This window comes from Dasypus novemcinctus, chromosome 15 (assembly GCF_030445035.2).
Source record: "Dasypus novemcinctus isolate mDasNov1 chromosome 15, mDasNov1.1.hap2, whole genome shotgun sequence".
Classification (NCBI taxonomy): Eukaryota; Metazoa; Chordata; class Mammalia; order Cingulata; family Dasypodidae; genus Dasypus; species Dasypus novemcinctus.
Window position 1 is genome coordinate 27823530 of NC_080687.1, and position 22697 is coordinate 27846226.

The 22697-nt window shown below is 35.7% G+C and overlaps 1 protein-coding gene across 1 annotated transcript in view; it reads left to right on the forward strand.

Moving 5' to 3' along the window:
* Positions 1 to 21749, forward strand: part of EFNB2 (ephrin B2) — a 46079-nt gene extending 24330 nt beyond the window's left edge. Inside the window, exons 2-5 of the mRNA XM_004458376.5 lie at positions 203 to 486; positions 15623 to 15715; positions 16412 to 16525; positions 18046 to 21749. Coding sequence (XP_004458433.1) covers positions 203 to 486; positions 15623 to 15715; positions 16412 to 16525; positions 18046 to 18434 — 880 coding nt within the window. The 3' untranslated portion in view covers positions 18435 to 21749. The remainder of the gene's footprint in view (positions 1 to 202; positions 487 to 15622; positions 15716 to 16411; positions 16526 to 18045) is intronic.
* The last annotated feature ends 948 nt before the right edge of the window (positions 21750 to 22697 follow it).

A 22697-nucleotide genomic window follows, 5' to 3' on the forward strand; every position in this document is an offset into this window, starting at 1 on the left:
CTTTAAAGCTTAATTCCTAAATACATTTGTCCCATGCAGATCTGAACTAAGATACTTTTGGTAAAAATGTGTGAATCTTTAAAAAAAATTGTAGTTTGGGATTATTGATGTTTCTAGCTATATTGTAATTGTCATCACTACTGGTAATTTTTACCGAACTCATTGGTTTTTTATTTTTTATTTTTTATTTTTACGTTTTTAGATTTCTACCTGGACAAGGACTGGTACTATACCCACAGATAGGAGATAAATTGGATATTATTTGCCCCAAAATGGACTCTAAAACTGTTGGCCAATATGAATATTATAAAGTTTATATGGTTGATAAAGACCAAGCAGACAGATGCACTATTAAGAAGGAAAATACTCCTCTCCTCAACTGTGCCAAACCAGACCAAGATGTAAAATTCACTATCAAGTTTCAAGAATTCAGCCCTAACCTCTGGGGACTAGAATTTCAGAAGAACAAAGATTATTACATTATATGTAAGTATAATTCTATTCATTTATTTTATAGAAATTAGAATAAGCTAAATAGGTTTGTATCCATTTTTGTTTCCATAAAATAATTGACAACAAATAATTTAGTAGGAATCTTTGCTGAGCATTTGTTCTTTTTTTTTTTGGAAATGATTTTTAAAAATTGAATTGAATTTGTGACCCTGTACTAACAGTATTAGTTAAAAATAAGTACCAAAAGGGGGAAAACAACATCCTAGAGTTTTTATAGTATTGACATAAATGGATATGAATATAGTCAAGAATTCTACTAACAAAAACATATTTAAAGTCCATTGGTGAAATTTTGATAGGTAAATCTTGTGCAATGAATTTTCTATTCATCCATTCATCCATCCATCCACTCATTCATTCATTATTTACTCTGTGTCAGAAACTGCCTAAGTGCTAGGGATTCAGCTGTGAACAAGATTATATAGTCGTATCCTTTCCTAATGAAGTTACCTTTCAGAGAAGATGGAGCTCACACATTCAAATGATGAAAATAAGCAAAATCACAATTTTTCATGGTCACATTTTAAATAAGATTTAGAATAATAAGAAAAACTTGGCTTCCTTCATTGAATTACTTTCTTTCAGGTAGCGATATATAATAGTTTGATACATTGTTTCTGAAATAGATACTATATATCCTTTGGGTCATAGCTGAAGCTAATCAGAGCTACTTTTAATTCATGAGGCTGTGAAATCAAATGATGCACATGCATTGAGTTCATGCTTGCTATGTGGAAATCATGGTTGGTCCCAGGCAGAGCGAGAGTTCACAGAAAACTGGGATCTTTCCCAGAGCCACAGGGTTTTGTCAAAATGTTCTGGGTGACTAAGACAGCTGTTCTCATCAGTCAAGCAATTAAATGTTTAAAAAAATCTCATTGGTTTAAAATTGTGTTCATAATTGGGTTTAATTTTCCGTCCTTTTGTTACCATAGACTTCATTAGAGAATGCTGAACTACTATCTGCTGGCTAGCTCCCACCTCCACTTGGTAATCAGACTGAAACTGGCTTTTTTCAAATACTAAGTTGTTATTTAGAGCACAGAATCAGTCATTCACTGAATGCTCTTCTAGTGCTCAATGATTGATATATAAATATATATTTACAGCATTAGTAATTAAAACAAAGATCACTGTAGCCATCTAATCCATCTAATATCTTCTTGTCTTTTTTTGCAAACCTGAAATATCAGAGACTGAAAACCCATTTTTAAGACAACTTGATACAGAGAAAGTGGCTTACCAAGAATAAAAAACAAAGAAAAACAAAGTAATAAATTATGTATTTAAAGAAATAATTATCATAAAAGGAAAATAAAAGCATTCTGGGAGATGAAACAAGCAAATGGGGTAGTAAAGTGTACAAGGTAATAGTGAAGTCTTTGAAAATACAAAATAATTACTAGATAAAATAAATGGAAACCTTAAGGTTTTGGAAGCCTAATTTAGTTTATGTTTTAAAGAGACTTTCAAAGTAAGACTGTTTACCATGAACTCCAATACTTAGCCTAACAGTTACAGAAAACTGAAAGTGACCTCAGATGAATTTGTTAAGAAGCATAATACTCCTGGGTAGGATGGGAGAAAAAGGTGGAGCGTGCCCAGATAGTAAACTTACTATAATATCAGATGTTCTATGATTTTTAAATTTATGTCACTAAAACCATGGATACAGCCTGAGTCCACCAATTGGCTTTTCCATGGTGATAAGTCAACAGACTTACACAGATTCTTTCCTGTTGCTTTAGTTTATGACAATAAAGATGGTCTCTGTGAATTTGAAGGTCAGCTGAGTGCAAGTGGAATTTCAGTAAACATTAAGAATTTAGCCTTTACTCTGAAGTAATATATAAGATATGCAAAAATAAATGGTTTACCAACATCTTTTTTTAAATACAGTAAGCCTTTAATACTACTTTTCATCAATACATGATAGATTTCTATTTATAAAAGCACAATTTAATTTAGAATTATAATATTAATCTATATAGTAATGGCATCCTATATTTATTTTTAAAAACTCACTGTACGCTATTCAAATGTTCATTAGCAGTTAGCTGAGCTACTCTGACCTCCAAAACTCTCCTTAAAGTTATAATTTACAGTACAAAAGCATGTAATAACCTGGGTTAAAAGACTCTTTCTTAAAATAGACCTCAGAGCTTCAAGTTTGAACATTGCTGATTGAGTGATTGTTACAGAGATGGTTAAAGGGCCCAGGCTTTAAAGAAAGCATTGAAAGACTTCCACTACATTGTAGAAATAGGAAGGCATTTCACATATGTGGAGAAATTTAGGAGCAAAACTCATAAATGCACAGGTTTCCCTTGAAAAGAAATAGGGGTGAGAAGAACAAATTTTAAAATAGTTTTAAAAAAAGTTATGTTGACTTTTCATTTCTTCTTCTAGAATCCTAAGGCACCAAAAAATTAAGAGATTTTTAAAAAGTTAGGACTTTTCACATCAAATGTACATACAGATACATACATACACACAGAGAAAATCATATTTTATACTTTTTTGAAAATGAGGGGAAAGTGAAGGTAGTAATTTGGATATCAGTAGATTAATAAAAGAGTGTTATACTAGGTAGCATGATGGAAAGTACTTAAATTTGTGTATCTTCAAAACATTGATTCCCTTTGAGCCAGTAAATACTAGTATTTGCATTGCTGCAATATATACTATGTGTTTAATACCAAACTTGGTGTTGAGTTGGTAAGCACTTTCACACCAAAAGTGTTATTATTAGCATCATTGTGATTATATGCTGATGTTTTTCCATGGGAATGATTAAAAAAAATGATAGTTTGGAGTAGTGGTTTGTTACCCAGGTTGGGGAAAATCCAAATTACCAATGAACTGAATGGTTTTGGGTAATACTGTAAATGAACAGCATTTGAAGAGCACTAGGCCATGATGCCTGAGACCATAGTTTTGGTCCTGCTTAATGAGAAAGGCACTTTCTCTCTTTCTTTCCTTCTCTAAAAAGTACTTTCTTTCTTGTTGTTTTCGTCATTAATGATTAAGGTCTCTCTCCTTCGATTCCAAGCCATTTTAAGATCCAACATTCTTGTTAGTGTAGTTATTTTCCAATTGAAATGGACAGGATCTACCTTAAATTCTTTAAAGATATTTAATTTTATTTGTAGTATTATGAGATTTAAAATACAGTCATCACACTTAAAGTAAGTATTAACTGTTAATTGGAACTGTATTTTTAAACCCACCGAGTATCCACTAAATTCTCTCAGGAAATTACATGGCAAAATGATATGTATCCTCGTTAATTCTTCTCATAGGTGATTATTTGCTGTGACATATGGCAAAACGTATATATGGGTTTCCTTAATGTTTAGAATTGATTTTTTCAAGTGACCTATTTTAGTAAATAGCTTTGGGTCTAATTTGCATAGTAAACTCTCCTAATCTTTAAGTGATCCAAAGATTGGGATGTTATGTCCATTTGGTCTGAAAAAATCATCTCTTCATTACATTCAGATCTTTAATTGCCTTCAAATCAGAGTAAGCATATTGTATAACCTATAGTTAGTTTACTGTGGTTTTAAAAGTAAAAAAAAGTTTAGGAAATTAGCTATCTGTTCTGATGCCCATTTTCAAGAGAAGTTGTCTTAGACAAAGTAAACATTCATCGTGATACAAATACCATCGTTGGTATTTGTATCACAAAGTTTTCTTTTAGGTACTTTATACTCTATTTATAAATTCTTATTAGACGTAACAAACCAGAGCTGAATTAGTCAGCAATTTTTGTGTGTTGGCCCTTCACAACATCCATTGTGAACATTCTGTGGGTTGGCTACCCAACTTTAGCATAAAACCTTGCAAACTGCCTACAAAGAGGTTTTCATCACATAATCAAAATTGTGTGAGTCAGAGATCAACCAAAATGAATGACATTGTGTTACACTTTTGAGGTAAAACCTGGCATCAACAGAGCCATTAGATGAAGAAAGCCAGATTCTTATGAGCATCCCAATTTAGCTTTATGTGGCTTTTGCATTATTTTGCTGCAAATCCACAGGAGAGAAAGCCAAGAGACAGTCTTATGATGTAGTCCAAAAATTAATAATTTCTAAAGATTGGTTTAAAGTTGTATATGTGTTCTGGAACAAACACCCCATAGTGTGCACAGTGACCCTTCCCAGAGCTATCCATAACTTTCTACACATTATGGTACAGTCTTCCTTGACAATCACTGGTATCTGAATGAGTTGCCATCTTAGGACTTTCATTAGTTTAGTTCTTTAAAGCAATTTTTAATAAAAGCATGTAAAATTAAAAGAAACCATAGTCAGATTTGCTAAATTTTTTAGGAATGTACTCCACTTCTGAGCAAAATACATAGAGGCTCACAAATAAAACAATATTCTTAAAGAATCAAAACAGAACAGTGTCGTTTACTCCTGTATTTTTGTTGAGCATAAGAAATTTGTTTTCCTTTTTGGTTTTCTTTTCTGCTTTTTATTTGGTTATTTTTGGGGAGCGTGGCTGACAAGTGGCACAAAAATATACTGACTGTGCCATAATATCTTTCCCTAGCAGTAATAGTTATGGGAACTCTCAAACGCCCTTTTTTCAGATAGTTTTCTTTCAGAATATATAGAAATGTATGGCCTCAGTAAGGTGATTATGTGCTTTATTTGATGAATTATTTATGTATGATAAATGTAGCAAAAGACTACATTTCCATCATTAAATGTAATTAAAGTTAGTGATGTGGCTGCATTAGCATGTCAGGTCCTCTTACATAAGTATGAGAATATCTGTTCGATACCCTGTGTATAATTGCTAAATTCAAGCACATCTTTATTTAACCTATAGCTGTCGTCTTTGTATATAAATGTTCATTAAAATCTTCCTGAAAGACTATGGTTGAATTTTTGGAGGGCACATATACTTAGAGCAATAAATTAATATAGTAGTTGAAAAATCTGGGTTTTGGCAGACCTGGGTTCTTAAATATCCTTTAAAGAATAATTTAACTCAGTCTCTTCATCTGTAAAATGGAATGATAAATGTAAAGTGCTTCATGGTTGAAAGTAAGTACAACCAAGGCTTAATTTTGGAGCAAAATCTATGCTTTGCTGCCAGCTAGAGGGCCTACGCGATGTAAGTGCAAAAAATATAATTTATTTGAAAACTCTCCATAAAATAAGACTCCAGACAGTTTACAAGTTTTAGTAATGCCAGATAACTTAATTATAAGATCTTCTTTCTTTGTCTTCTTTGGGTGTTATAAAAGTTCTTTTGTCCTTAGGCTTCTCTGCCCAAGAAACAAGCATTTATGTATCTTTTTCTTCCTGTAATTGCCCAAGCTTGTTAGGAGATCCTTTGTAAGACCCAAAAGAGACAGACCGGGGAGGAGTCTTCACAGACATGTAATCATTCTTCTCAGTTGGCATTTAACCACCCTTGCCAGGACTTTTTCTCAGGTTCCTATTATACTGTATTTTTATTGATAATTTCAGCATCATCATAATTTAGTATAAATGTTCAGCAAGAAAAAAAATATGTTTCAGAGTTGCCTTGTCACTATGACTAGCTGGAAAGGTAGATTATTGCACTAGTCTGATAATTATAGAAACATTGTTACTGTTATTTTCTAAGCATCATGTGAAAATAATCAGGTCAATTTCTGACTTTATTGAAAGCTATCCCAGACTATATTTCGTTGAAATTAATGGTAATAAAGCTAAATTCTTTACTTAGGGAAGTTTCAGTTTCTGAGTCCCTTGAGATTATGCAGAGAAATTTCTGGCTTGCAGATCTAATGAAGTCGTGGCTATTGGGATATTTGTCCCAGATCACTTAGAGTTTAGAAGAGGATAACGCTATTTTGATTAAGACTCTGTTCACATTAAATGGCCTGTCTAGGCAGTAGTGTCAGCTTATCTCTTTTAAAGTTAGTCAGAGGTAGTTTGTGGGTACCATTTTATATTCTCCCTCAAAATAATGAAAGAATAAGATGTCTGATTCTTAAAGCGATGGAAGAGTTGTTGAAGGAGGGGAAAAGACTAAAAACCTTGTGTGCAAAACAGATGTAAAAGCAAACAGAAAATGAAGATTGCTTAGAAGAAAAAGAATTATTTAAGAAGTGCTCAGAATAAAACAACCTTTCAATATTTTATAAAACACATCTTAATACCTCTCACACTTTTATATATAGCTTTTTAAAAGTTCGCTTAAATTTATAAATATTTGAACAATACCAGAGACCTAGTGCAAGCATAAAAGGAAATAAGTCCTTTAATAACTTTTAAATATTCATCATGAAGATCAAAATTAAGCAAATTTAAATACTTTTTTTTAAAAAGCCAAGAGGCATAGATAAACATCAAAAATTTACTTCAAGAAAACTTACTCATAGATTTCTTACGAGTGAAATATTTGCTCCTAAAATTCCAAAATCTCAGTCTGGATGTTCTGATGGCTTATGGAAGTGTTTTGTGAGCTTCATGAAAACGGTATCTGGCTTTAGATCCTTAAAATACAGATGATAGCGGTATTCTTAGCTCTTTGAGAAAACCGCACCTTAGAAAGTGTGGGCAGCTTAGTACCATGCTCAGGGCCATGAAATGTGAGGGCCAAAACCCAGACCAGAGCCCTAGGACCCTTCGACTCGCGCTGTCAGTGGAAATGCCCGTCGGCAGTTAGTAAAGAAGCTCACAAGGCATGGGTCCCAAAAGAGCTTACATCAAACTTGTTGAACCTGAAGTCCTGTCATATACTGTGCGACACACAACTAACTTGCTGTCACACTTCCCCAATGCTAAACTAAGAAATTTCTGTAGGAAGTTTAGTAGTAGGAAATGAGGAAGGGCTTTGGGGGAAAATATGGTGGTAGTAGCAATTTGTTAGGTGTTAGAATTTAGGGGGAAAAAATTAGATCTATATATACATTAATCTTCAGTTCCATTCCTCCAATAAGACTGTGCTACTCTGTGTTTTTAAAACATCAGCAAGTACTTTGAGTCCACCAATAGGAAGTTGTTAAATTATAAAATGATAATGATAAAAAAATAAAAATCTCTCTACCCAAATATACAAACACAGGCAATAAGAGACTTCAGAGTTCCTTAGCCACGTACATGTTCTCCAGTTTTGTTTGTTTGAATGAGATTGACAGAACCTCTGCAGTAGCCTATCTCGTCATATTACAGAGGGGCCTGCCTGTGTGCTGCTAAAATGTAGTAGTGGCTTTTTGCATTAGTGATGCAGCCCAGTTTTATTGTGCCTGATGTTACCTCAGGAGATGAAGGTATTCTTTTATTGAAGGGAACATGTGGAAAATTACTTTGGATTCTTAGAATATAAAGTATCTCACCTGAAAGTAATAAGGTTCATCTGTGGGGCACATTCAGATAGCGGCACTTTATTGGGGTCACTGCTGGTCTCTGGATGGTCAGAGCAAATTATATCATGTCCATCTAAATTCTTATGCCATGAGAGTGATACAGGTTCTCATCTGTAGTGTGATATTCTAAACTGTCAACAGACGTTAATTCAGCCCCTGGTGAAGTTCTACCACCTAGAGGTGAACTCTGCCTCAGATTGATATTTTCCACCTCAGTGCCACTGATCTCGCAATTACGGGGTCATTAATATCATTGTATGCAATTATTGTCAGTAAAATGAGCAAGGGCTTGTGGGTTGTGCCTCTCCACCCCCCTTATGAACTTTTTACTCTGACCCTTTCTTATCTAGACATTTCCATATCTGTACAAAGACACTTTAATTATTAAGACCATTAAAACACAGGGCCTGGGGATGGATTATGTGCTAGAAATAATGCACTTCTACATGCTTCTTCATGAGAATTTTTTCCTTAGAAATTATCATTATCTCTTGACCAGAAAGTCTCATTTTATTTTATTATTTATTTTTAAAAGATTTATTTCTCTCCCCTTCCTCCCCTCCCCTGCTCCAGTTTTCTGTTCTCTGTGTCTATTCGCTGTTCTCTGTGTCTGTTCTTCTTTGTCCGCTTCTGTTGTTGTCTGCGGCACGGGAATCTGCATTTCTTTTTGTTGCGTCATCTTGCTGTGTCAGCTCTGTGTGTGTGTGGCACCATTCCTGGGCAGGCTGCACTTTCTTTCGTGCTGGGCGGCTCTCCTTACAGGACTCACTCCTTGCGCGTGGGGCTCCCCTACGTGGGGACACCCCTGCATGGCACGGCACTCCTTGCGCACATCAGCACTGTGCATGGGCCAGCTCCACACGGGTCAAGGAGGCCCGGGGTTTGAACCGCAGACCTCCCATGTGGTCGATGGATGCCCTAATCACTGGGCCAAGTCCACTTCCCAGAAAATCTCATTTTAAAAGATCTGAATGCTTAAACAAAGCTAATATAGAATAAAGAATTATTATGCTTTATCCTTAAAACTCTCACATCATTCTTTGTTTTCTATGTAAGTTTGGCCAATACCATTGAGGTGGTTATTGACTACCAATTTTAAAAACACATTTCCTCTTTTTGGTAGGTTTTGGCCCATACTAAGATTGACTCATATATAATATGGGTATTTTTTTTTTAATGTAGACTATCATGTTCTCACTATATTAACTTTGTCTGAATAACTGTGACAATAAGAAAAACTCCCTTAAAGCATACTTGATGAAAAGCTTTTTATGAATTCATGTTGAAAACTTTTTACTTAATGAGAGATTCTACCTGCATAAATCATCATAACTTGTAGCAATAAAATCTTAGACTTATAAAGGGATGTTTTTCTTCAACAGAATTCATTAAAAATGAAGACACCAAGGTGTTGCAAGTAATATTTTGAAGGGAAATTAAGTAAACCATTCCATAAATAATCTCATGAATTTAAGCCTGCTTCTAGTAGAAAAGGGACAGGTAATTTATTGCCAACACTATTTGATCTTTCTCAGGAAAGTGTCAGTATACCAGATTCAGCCTAGAAGGTATTTCTTTTCTTGACATGTATCTCCTACCTGTATGTGTATACACACACACACACACGACACACAGCTTTTCCCTCTCCCTTTTTCACTCTGGATGAATGGATCCAATAATTTTTTTTAAGGTGGCATTTTGTTTTCTTTCCTTTTTTTTTAGAGATATATTTTACAGAAAAATCATGCAGAATTTCAGAGTTCCCATATACCCCCCCAATAACTTGTAAGGACTATATAATCAAAAGTAACTAGACTTCTAGCATTTTTATTGTCACTTAGTTGATCTTTTTATATAGTTTATAATGGCTAAAAGATCATATGTTCTAGATGCAGTGTTTTGTTGCTTTATATTGTCACTGTTCTTTCTATAGATTGACCTCCATCAAGGTCCAAGTTTCATTTATTATGTTGGCACTTTCTAATTCAGTTCTACATAGTATCCTCCTATCTCCCTACTTGCCAAGAGGCTAAGTAATTTATGTCATTAAAATCTTTTATTGAACACACAAACAAAAGCAGCTTACTAAAGGTTGCTATATTTTTAAAAACCTCATCTTTTATTTGTGAGATGTCAGCAGAATATCCTGTCATTGTTCATGATGAACTTTTAAAATTGTGGGAATAAAATTATACTATTTTAGTCAAGAACATTAATTTATACTTGATACATAGTACCTTCAGTAATATTTTAATGCTAGAAACCAGGAAGGATAATCTAGATTGTGACTATCAATTTTATAATTCAATTTTTCCAAATTGTTCTGTCTACTAAAGAAACTAATTAATAATGTTATACAAAAGGCAGTGAGGCTAAGCCGTTTATTACTTTTCAATGCATGACCTACTACTTAAAATTTTCAAAATACAACCATAGCAACGTGGTTTTAATTCAAGGGATTTTCCCTATCATACTTGAACAATATTTCCTTGGGGAGAAACCCACAAATCCTAACTCACTGATAGTTTATTCTGTGTTTTAACTGTGGAGATTCCCCATGCAAAATAAAGGAGTTCATTAAAACAATCTCATTAAGTAGTACTTTAAAAAAATGCTTTGGTGGATAATCTTTCTGAAAATACGTCCCTTTGTATTTTTTAATGAATTAGCTTTAAGCCAAAGGTACTTTTTTTTTTTTTGCATTCAATGGACATTATCATTTCCATGTTTAGATGTTAGAATGTTAAAGGATAACCATAATAGCCAAGATATCAACTGCATTAATTTGAGTTCTGGAAAATTGAATCCCTGTGTTTGTAGTGTATATTTTAAGTTTGCATTTATATCGGGGAATTGAGTAGATAAATCTTAGCTTCCTGGGTTGCTTGTTCACATTAAGTAATTACATTTTTATCACCTTCCTTGTTTTTCAACTTCCATATTTTATTCCCTCCACCCCCCTTTTTTTTGACACCCATAATTTTGATAGCCCTGGTAAAAAGAAAACTGTAATCTAGTATGTGTCTCATGTTTATTTTAATGCATGGCTTTGCTTTCCATGTTTCTCACTTGGTTATGCTGGTTTTTTTTTAGTTCATCAGTGTGCCAGTCTTCTTCTTCAGAAGTCTGTTGAGCTTGAGGAGACTGATTTGTTATTCTGTGTAGGAGGGCTGGCCTAAGAAATCACAAATTGGCAGGGCTAGCATGTGGTGATATCATGGAAAATAATAGTACATATAGAGGATGATGTTGATAGAGGATTTTCTTAAAATGCCATTTGTTTCATGACCAAATGAGAGCAAACTATATCTAGTGCAGCTTCATATACAGACAAGGTCTTTTATTCTTACTAGAAAAATTGAACTCTCTGGCTTTTATGACCCTTTGTGTTTTTCTTCGGCCAACTATCTTTGATAAAGTTGATATAAATATTTGTTTTCAACTGTTCTATCAGTTTCACACTTCATCCTAGCCCCCATACTAATAAGCTGCATTTTAAAATATTTTAAAATATCTTCCATAGTATTAATACATCTTGATGTTTTATTCTTTCCATCATAGCCTAAAAAATTTTCCTTCATAACGATGTTGCTATTCTGTAGAATTTTTTTGTACTACCCTCATTCTTAATTTCCTTGTGAGACTCATATCTCAGCACAAATCCAGCAGTTTAATTCTCCATCTGATTAGCAAAATGTTATTTTGTGATGGACAAGAAAAATCCAGTGGTGCAACTTAACCTCCTGGGAAGCAGAGCAATAAAAGTCAAATGAAGACATGCTAAAAGTAATATTACTTCCTCTCTGTGGGGACAGTCTAAAAAATACAGAAATGTTCTTGACCTCTTGGTCTGTGTTTTACTCACTGATTTCTATTTTTCCACTCAGATAACCAGTATTGTATTCTCAGTAATAACTTCAGATAAGTATGAATGCAAATGAGAAACCTCAGATGCGGGCAGCGTAGTCAGGTGTACTAAAAAACTTTTAGGTGGTGTGAACTTGGTACTTTGTGTTGAATGATGATCTCCACTGGAAATTGGGCTGTGTGTGTATGTGCACATAACAGTGATTTTTAGCACACTCAGTACAGACAATTAGATCTCCCAAGCAAAAGCTTTTAAAGCTGGCTATGAAGTGCCCATGTATCTTTATTAAACCTCTTTTTCAACTAGATTGGAAAACTTTTCTAATAATTTTTAATTTTATAAAGTCTGTATTTAATCTGGGCCAGGAAAAAAATTTCTGCACACTAAAAGCTTAGGTCTAACAATGTTATTTTTTTCTCTGTCTAAATGATTAAATACAATTTCATCCATTTAGCAATACTATGATTGTGGCTGTTTTAGATAATGCTCTGAGAGACATACAAAGAAAAGCTAAGTATAATTAGGCAACAATTCATTTTTACTTTTCCTAAGTAAAAAATTCCCAGTACATTGAAATCAACAATAAAAATAAATGCAAAATTGTCTCTGAAATGGAAATAGAGTTCATTCTCAAGCATTAGCAATTTCTCATTATTTTTCAAAATCAGCCATGGAGGCATTTAAAGTTTCTTGGTGACTGTGGCTGTTGCAGCAGAAATTAGAATTTTAATCTTTGGTTTTATTTGTGAATTCACTGCCAATAAAGTCACATAGTCAGAACAATCATGTACAGTGAAGAATATTTTGGCCCTGTCATCGCTTAAGGCAGGAGGGGCTCTAGACTTAGAACTACACTTTGTGATGAGTTACAGAGAGAAATTAGTGTGACTGTAACATTTAATATAGAATCATATAAAGTAAGTTGACTTCATCTAGAATTATTTTATACTTGCTGTAAAGTTGACCTTCTGTATGCGGAAAGTTCTCTTGATACTAGTGTCTTAAAACAGGGTTTTCAGTGGCAACTTAGATGATTCTTATGACAGGAATCATTGCATATAGAACATTTAACAGTATTTTAAAACTTAACCCCTTATTAAAGAGCCAAATGTTGGGGGAGCTATTTTAACATTAATGACTTTTTCATCTTTCAATAACCTCCACAATTTGTAAGTTGAGTTAAAGGGAGAAAAAGCAGAGTCTAGAATGTAGCTGAAAAGCTGTTTCTCAAAATATTCTGCCCTCCCTTGCCATCTACCATCCCTCCATTACCTCCCCTTCCCCAAACAAGCAACAAACAGTCTGTGGCTTCAGAAGAACTCGAGAAGGCAGCTCCTCCTTTATTCCACTCCAGTACTTGCAAACTTTCTTTACCAAGAAATGAAAAAGTTTCAATTGTTAGAGATACATAGCGGTTTCATTCTCACAAACAGTTTTCCCTTCTACTGTCTTATGGTGGATGTTAAATTATAGATTGGAACTTAATTTGACCTCTTGTAGAATTCTTTACATTTGGGGGCTGTTCAGACATCTTTTTGGGTAAACCCAAAAGAATTCTGCACAAAGGCACTAAAGAAAAGGAATTGACCCACAAATTAAAAAACAATTTTAAAAAGCCCTTCAAATTATTAATGTCCCTTTTCTGACCCAGTTTAACGAAGTAGAAGTAATCAGTTTTTACTTCCGTTGCAGCTTTGAAGTATATTTGCCAGTGACTCTTCTCTGCCATGCTTTGCCTTATCCTTTTTAATATTCATTTACATTTGTTTCTTTTGGACCTGAATCTCTGACCGCTTTTTTCTTATCATTTGCCAGCTTGGTGTTGAAAGTTGTAGCAAGGACAAATTAGGCATTTAACTTCTCATGTACTTATTCATGTGGGTGCATTTACATGTATGTGAATTTGGAAACATTGGGGATTCCACTTGGATTAAGTGAACTTAAACATTCAAAACTATCAACCAAATAAAGACATAAATTTTCTACTTTTTTTCTATATGAAGACATATCCTAATTTTTAAGAAAGATCAAGTGAAAAAACTAAATGACTGAAGATTATAGCACTGCTCTGAAATTGTTAAGAAATTTCAACTGTTCATTGAAATCCATAGTGTTCTAAGCCTTTGTGAGGAAAGGGTACTTTGAAATTTAGGCAGATATTCTGAGGAGGGAAAAAGAGAAGGATGAAGAAATTGGGGGGGGGATAATTTTTAGATTCACAGAGGCATACTGAGCTTTTAGGTATTTCTTTTAACTTATCTACCAAACATTTTCTTAACAATCTACAAGAGAATAACGTCTGTTTCTTAACAACAATAACAAATTCTTATGGCCCCTAAATTTTACAGCGGCATGGAAGGAAGTCGGTATAATAGAATGGGTTAAGTTTTCACTAGAGTATTGCCCAGTTTCCCAGGGGAAACTCAGTGTCAGCAATAGCAGAAGAGTGAGATAGGATTGTGAGATTGTGACATTTAAGCAGGCACTCAGATAAGCAAAAGATATTTATACACAGAAAAGGCAACCATTATTTTAAAGGAAAACAGCAAAAGTAAAAACTGATAAGAACACAAAGGCAAGTAAATAAATGACTTATTTTCTAGTTAATGTAATTAAACATGACATGCATATTCCTACTATCAGTGCGCCTAGAACTCGTTTGCTGACCCACTGCTTGGAAAACAACCCCAATACATTACTTTTGTATTTATTTTTTATTGCTTTAAAAGTAAAATGGTAGTAGACAGTACTTTGACAAATGATTTAAATTATCAAAATATATATGAAACACTTCTGTTTCTTCCTTCTTGAACTTTAGAAGACAGAAAATGTCTAGCACTCTCCACCTTCTCTTCTGTCCTTTAACTTGAACTGTAATTTAAATCTTGCTCCTCAGCAAAGTATTTGACAGCCTTTTTACAGCTTTCGTTACAAAGCTACTCAGAGAATTCAGTGTCCTAAAGAAGCAGAACAATAATGTATTTTAATAGAGAAGAGCATAACTTATTTTTTTTTCAATCCTGAAAATGGTAAAGTGGTTCTGTCCTTCAGCTGCCCCTCATGACCGCTGAGGTGGAAAGGGAATTGAGTTGACGAACATGAGGCAAGTGGCTGCTGAAAGTCCTCACCTTGATGTGTAGGGTTGACTCTTCCTCCACCCAGTTTCCCTACAACAGGTAGTTTGGCTGAAGAGTTTGGCCAAAATTGACGTTGATAATAATAAGACATTCATTCTTTCCTGTTTACAAAATGATGAAGAGAACTTTAGAATTTGAAGGCCTGAATTCTAGCATACTAGGGGACAGGGTACTTACTTTAGCAAGTATAAGGCTGCAGAAAGAAGAGAAAGGGATGTGGGCGGCTCCTCTTTCAGTGTTTACAGAACTTGGATGCTTGACAAACAGGGAGCATCAAGCTAATTGTTCTTGAAACAGGAAATCTGTATTAGAGGAAACAGGTGTTGTGTGATGATTGCCACTTTCTGAAATTACCGTATTAACAACTTTGCTCTCTTGAGCTTGGCCCCAAAATAGTCAGTAGACTTTTTTTTGGAGGATGTTGTCCCTTTTGTCTATCGACTAATAACTGAATCAGTCAATTGTGAAGGAAGGAGAAAGTGCTTAAGTAAATATGAAACCAGATAGCATATATGAGGTAGTGTTTATAGTATCCATTTTTCTTTCTTTCTTTCTTTTTGTTGTTTTTTTGGCTTTTAGCATTTCATGCTTTCAGAAAACTTGTGACTAAGAGTGAATTCTTATTTTTCAAATTGTTTTCAGACATTTCATGTTCATGTAAACTTGGCTTATTGATTTCCTGATTTTTCTTTATTTTTTTGTTTTGTCCATTTTATTTTTAATCAGCTACATCAAATGGGTCTTTGGAGGGCCTGGATAACCAGGAGGGAGGGGTGTGCCAGACAAGAGCCATGAAGATCCTCATGAAAGTTGGACAAGGTAAAGACCATCTGCTGCTTGATGAAGCCACTGTGATCTGGTTTAGCCCCCCAGCTAGTGTGGAGCCAATATTGAGAACACTCACCTTCATTCACTCTTCTCTTTAGTTTTGAAAGCAAATCCTTCACTGCACCTTGAGCCACTGACAGATTTCCTGAAGTCAATATAATAAACTTGTTTTGGAGATCTCTCTAAAAGGAAAGGTCAGCCAGGTAGAATATCTGTTGCCATATATTTATTTTTTCTTCTTTGAAGGCAGACTATCTCTTTGGTTTAAAATTAAAAGACCTAGAATGTAAACTAAGTTTCTATAGTTTTGCTCATTTTTGAATCTTGACTACAGATTGCTTTTTCACATATAGAGAACCTATTGTGCAGAAAGAATTATTCTTCTAATTAGAAATTGGTATAGTAGTCAATCAGCTTGTTCAGTTAAATTGAAATGTCATCTGCAATGCTTTGCCTGCCAAATGCAAGAATCCCTATAGTTTCCACAGATGGCCTCAGAATCTAAACCTCTGAAATAACTAGTATAACTACTTTGTTTTAAAAGGAAAAATATATTCTTGTATATCACAGAACTTTGCATAAAGATTCTTATGTTCATTGCTATTCATGCCTCTTGAGATATATATCCAGCTCATAAAGCTAGATATCATCAGATGTCTGTGCTATAATCATTTGTTTTTCATATAGATGCGATTTCTGCTGGGTCAACCAGGAATAATGGTCCAACAAGACGTCCAGAACTAGAAGCTGGCACAAACGGAAGAAGTTCAACAACGAGTCCGTTTGTAAAACCAAACCCAGGTATGCCCTGTGTGTATATGGCATGCCCTGTGTGTATATGGAGGTCTGTGGGCATCATATTGTTAATAGTATCTCAAGAGGTAGAACAAAGTCAAGGTACTTTAATACTAATAGGATGACGTAGTTACAGAAGTAGGTGATCTTTGCTCTCAGTTAATTATTATTAACTGCACCCACCAAGAACAAAGTCATTCATTCCCATGAATATCATGTCTTTAAAAGAGTAGGTTTCATCAGATCTAAGTGCCAATTATTAACCCTAGTCTCTCAGACCAAAGTTATATTCTTTCTTTCTCTTCTTTCTCTCCTTGGCTGGTTTACCAAGCTGGTTCTCAATACCAGCTTAAAGCCGATGTTAATGTATATATAATTAATGTTCTAATTGCTCATCTAATTATATCTAATCCACAAAGATCCTAATTGATCCTCTTCTAAATTTGAGATGGTACCATTTCAAATATTTCATAATTGCGCTTTTTTTCAGATGGTTATCATCAAAAACTTTTCACATTTTCAGTGAAAAATAAAATATTAGACTGATTCCTGACAGAAGTTTAGAATACCAGATAAAATTGGCTGTCATTTAGCTTCATTTTCTTAACAGTCTTTGAACAAATAGCTATGTATTTGTTACCATGCTAATGAATTTTTCATATAGTAGTTGTTGAGCAGACGTCAGCAGTTTTGTATTAGGGATCTGTATGCCTGGTTGATAGTCGTGTAAATTTAGCATCTGCAGCCATATTACATCTCTTTCCAGACGACAAGGAGGGAAGTTGTTATTTCTAACTTTCAATGACAAAATGTGTCAAATTCTTGTGACAAACTGATAAATGGATAAAAAAAATGATGCCAGGCAATTTTTTAGTGCTTAACATTTGGGTTGGCAGTCTGTTCAGTGTGAGAGTTTCTGCTGCCTTCCAAATATATTTTAAGTGTAAATCAAATAATTGAAACAAGTTACGAGTTGAACATTTTCCCAGGTCCCATCACTCCTTCCACGTTCTTTTGCTATTCTGCCAGTAGGCAGGGCTTTCCTTAAGAAGTCAGGCTGTTTGAAGATTCACACGACATCGACACGTCTAAAGTAAAGCGGAAGAGGAGTACAACATAAACACTGACCTGCAGAATTGGCCATTTCCTTTTTCACTCCCTGCCATTGCCTCAAGCTAGCCAGCATGGGTTAAAAGATGAGGCAAGATCAAGGGCTGGCTGTCACAGCCAGTCCGTGCTGTTGATGGATGATGTTGTATGAAAAGAAAACGGTGTGGTTTGGGAGCAGCATAAAAGTCAGACCTGGAGACACTACATCTTGTTTCATATTGATTGCTGACTTCTGCCATTTGCTTTTAGCTATTGAATGAGATAATTGGTTTGTCAAAGTTTAGCTTGCCAGTTAAATCTTTGGTCCTGCTTAGTTTTCACACTTTTAAGAGTCATAAAAATAGCCTGTCAGCACTCAGGACAATGATAACTTTTTTCTTCTTCTTCTTTGTCTTTTTTTTTTGGAATCTCTGTAGGTTCTAGCACCGATGGCAACAGTGCCGGACATTCTGGTAACAATATCCTTGGTTCCGAAGTGGCCTTATTTGCAGGGATTGCTTCAGGATGCATCATCTTCATTGTCATTATCATCACCCTGGTGGTTCTCTTACTGAAATACCGGAGAAGACACCGGAAGCATTCACCACAGCACACGACCACACTGTCACTCAGTACGTTAGCCACACCGAAGCGCAGTGGCAACAACAATGGCTCTGAGCCCAGTGACATTATCATCCCATTAAGGACTGCAGACAGTGTTTTCTGCCCTCACTATGAAAAAGTTAGCGGGGATTATGGGCATCCAGTGTACATAGTCCAAGAGATGCCTCCTCAGAGTCCAGCAAACATTTACTACAAGGTCTGAGAGAACGCTGGCGGTACCTTTGCTTTCCCAGAGGAAACTTACTGTTTGGATGCTTCCCGTTGAGGGTTTGATGACACCTTGTGCTCTAGGATTGACTGAAGCACAGTGGGGGAGAGGGAACACTCCTCAGAAGAGCCTTGTTGAGCTGGACAGCTTACCTAGTCTGTAGAATTTCAGCCTTGGTGAGTAAAAATACTCACTGAAAGCTGGAAGACTGTGTGTAGAAGATACCCATTCAGATTGCTGTACTCTTGTTACATGTATCATCCTCTAAGCCATGTGCTGCAGTAATTCAGGCATATACAAAAGCCAAGGGAAGACAGAGTGATTTGTGGACAAGAGAGCTGTGAGCATCCTGGGAAGGTGCCCTAGGATGCCACGCTTGGAAATGCGGTCTTCTGCCTCGGTGTGTGTATCGCTCACGGTGCACACTGGACTTGTCACACAGACCTCTGCTAAGTAAGGCTTTTAAATATCTCTAGCTTTTAGTCCATCACTGTTACACTCCTCCTGTTATCCAGGGCTCTGCAGTACTTCACCCGAGATTCCCTTTCACTCTGCACCCCGCATCATTACTGGAACATTAATGTATGGAGTTCCCTACTCCATCCACTTGCAACAACAGCTCCAGTTGGATGGGTAATACATTTATAGAAATTGTATTTGCTAATAAGGAGCCTTCCAGCCAGAATCTAGGCTGTCAGCCTGGGAAGACTAGAAGTTCATGGATCGGGGTGGGACGGGCGAAAGGGCTGACTGCAGTTGCAGTTCAATGCTGCTGCCTCTGAAACAAAGTTGGGAAGAAAAAAAATAGGTACCACAGCACTTTGGTTTTGCTGAGATTCAAGAGGCAAGTAGGAGACAAAACAACACATATAGTGGATGAGGATGCCTTTGAAGGAGTTCACTGTTATCAAATAGCGATGTGCAGAAAAAACAGTATACCTCTTTGTTTGGTGAAACAAAGGTGGGGTGTTGGTAAAGGAACAGGCTTGGAGGGAAGAGAGAAAGTAGGCCGCTGTTGATATATTCGGGCAGGACTGTTGTGGTACTGGCAATAAGATATACAGCGCTTGAAGCTGTAGGAAAGTCAGTCTGCTTGGATGATTTTTTAAGCAGACTCAGCTGCTATACTTATCACATTTTATTAAACACAGGGAAAGCATTTAGGAGAATAGCAGAGAGCCAAATCTGACCTAGAAGTTTAAAAGCCAAAGGTCAAACCGGCTGTAATTCCATCATCATTGACATTATTAAAGAATTCTCATATATGAAAGGTAGGTCAGATTCCCCCATCCCACCCCTCTGCCCCCGCCCGCCCCCACCCCTCCTCCCAAGATTGAGCCTTATGACACTTTGGTTTATGGCGGTGCTGTCCGCGCTGCTCGGGGCTGCAGGGTAGGTACTAGGACTGACGCCGCAGCTCCCCAGCGCGCTGTTTCAAAGTAAAGCACATATGGCAAACCTCTTAGAGTCCTTAAGACTGAAATAAATTATGGTGTTAAGGGGGAGAAGGAAGATAGGACTTATTTATAATAGGTATATAGAACACAAGGGATATAAAATGAAAGATTTTTACTAATATATATTTTAAGATTGCACAGAGTACACACCAGAAGATGTGAAATTCGTTTGTGGCAATTAAGTGGTCCCAACTCTCAGTGCGTTTAAAAAAAAAAAAAAATTGGACAGCTACTTTTGGGAAAAACAACACCACTCCAAAAATAACAATAATGAGAGCAAATACAAAAATAACAAAGTCCTCTGAAGGCATCTCACGTAACAGTGGACTAGGAAATACAAGCCCCAAAATACCAGGAAATCGATGTTACTGCATCATATATTTAACAATGACAAGATGTTCCGGCATTTATTTTCTGTGTTGTGTTTTCCCTTGCCTTATGGGCTGAAGTGTTCGCTAGAATCCAGCAGGTCACATTGAGGGGGTTTCAGTTGAAAGTTTAGCTTTTGCTCCCTCCTCCTCTCCTTCCCCCCCTCTCCCTCTCTTCTGGGGGAAAAAAAAAAGTAAACAGGAAACCTACTTTTTGTGTGCTATGCAAAATAGACATCTTTAACATAGTCCTGTTGCTATGGTAACACTTTGCTTTCTGAATTGGGAGAAAAAAAATGTAGCAACAGCATTTTAAGGTTCTCAGACCTCCGGTGAGTACCTGCAAAAATGAGTTGTCACAGAAATTAGTATTCTCAATTTCCTGAACCTGAAAATGATGTTGGTCCAAAGTGCGTGTGTGTATGTATGAGTGGGTGTGTAGTAGACGTGTACATATATGTATAATATATATCTACAATATATATTATATATATCTATATCATATTTCTGTGGAAAGTTGCCATGGTGACCAACCACAGTACATATGTAATTCCATCACCCCAACCTCTCCTTTATGTGCATTCATACAAGATTTTCTTGTAAGCCATCAAAAATTACTTTAAGGATGGGGAGAGGAGTGAGAAGGGGGAAAATAAATAGTCTGATTTTAATGAAATCAAATGTATGTTATCATCGGTTGGCTACATTTTGGTTACATACTAAACTGTGAAAAATCGGATGAATTGATGAAGAGTACCTGCAACCAGTTGAAATGTGTACTGTGCGTCTGTTTTGTGTCTGGTGCAGAATATGACAATCTACCAACTGTCCCTTTATTTGAAGTTGGTTCAGCTTTGGAAAGTTACTGTAAATGCCTTGCTTGTATTATCATCCCTAGTCACCTGACTTTGGAATTTGCACCATCATGTCTAAGTGAAGATGCTGTAAATAGGTTCAGATTTTACTGTATATGGATTTGGGGTGTTACAGTAGCCTTATTCACCTTTTTAATAAAAATACACATGAAAACAAGACAGAAATGGCTTTTCTTACCCAGATTGTGTACATAGAGCAATGTTGGTTTTTTATAAAGTCTAAGCAAGATGTTTTGTATAAAATCTGAATTTTGCAATGTATTTAGCTACAGCTTGTTTAAAGGCAGTGTCATTCCCCTTTGCACTGTAATGAGGAAAAAATGGTATAAAAGGTTGCCAAATTGCTGCATATTTGTGCCGTAATTATGTACCATGAATATTTATTTAAAATTTCTTTGTCCAATTTGTAAGTAACACAGTATTATGCTTGAGTTATAAATATTTTTTCTTTCTTTGTTTTATTTTAATAGCCTGTCATAGGTTTTAAATCTGCTTTAGTTCCACATTGCAGTTAGCCCCCAGAAATGAAATCCGTGAAGTCACATTCCACGTCTGTTTCAAACTGAATTTGTTCTTAAAAAAATAAAATATTTTTTTCCTATGGAAAAAGTGCCTTCAAAGTATTTTCCTTTTCTTCTTGTTTTCTTTTCATTTCTTTTTTTTTCTTTTTTAATTTAGTTTGCCTCCTTTTTACTCTTTTTCTCTCTAATTGCAGTTATCCAGAGACTTCTGTCCTTTAGACCTTTGTGTCTATGCTTTTCAAATTCGGACCTGCACATAATGTGAATATTTAGTTTTGCTAAGGGCATGACCCTATTAGTTTCCCGTAAAACTACTTAACTTGCATTTCACATAATATTTTTTAATAAAGTTTTATAAATTCCTAACCATTCTGAACAGAAAATGTTTCAACTTTCACCTGATTTGCATGGTTTGAAAACCAGCACTTAGCTGTGAGAGGAAAAGGAGAGAAACCTACTTTCATCTTAATGACTAATTCCAAATTGATCTAGTTTCCATTCAAGCAAGCCACGACCTTGTTTTTCTTCACAGAATAATCTCCGAAGGAAGGAAAGTGTCAAGTATTCTTTGTAAAAATTTAACATTGATGAAAGCAGGTTTGGTGATACTGGATTAAGGCAAGCCAGAAGCCAGCAGTGAATGTGTTCGCCTTCCTAGAGAAGGTGACCATGTGCCTTAAGGGCTTTTAACCTGTTGCTGGGAGTGTTGTCTTCTGGGTTTGAAGACTGATAGAATTCCTGGGAAGCTTTTTAAACAGAGCCCCGCCCACAGAGGAGTACTTCATTAGACTTTTGCAGTGATCTGCCACCGGAAGAGTGCTAGTCTTGGTAGAAGCACCAACTAGTTAATGAAAAGTGCTAAGACCTCTATCTACATTATCTCCTGCTAATCTTACCATAAAGGATATGTTATGTTAGGAAGGTTAGGAAAGACCCCTGAAGCAAGCCAGATTTGCCAGACAAGAGTGACTTGCTCAAGTTTATACCCCTAGTAAGTGAAAGAATTGGTGTGTTTCAGAAGCCAGACACAAAAGGG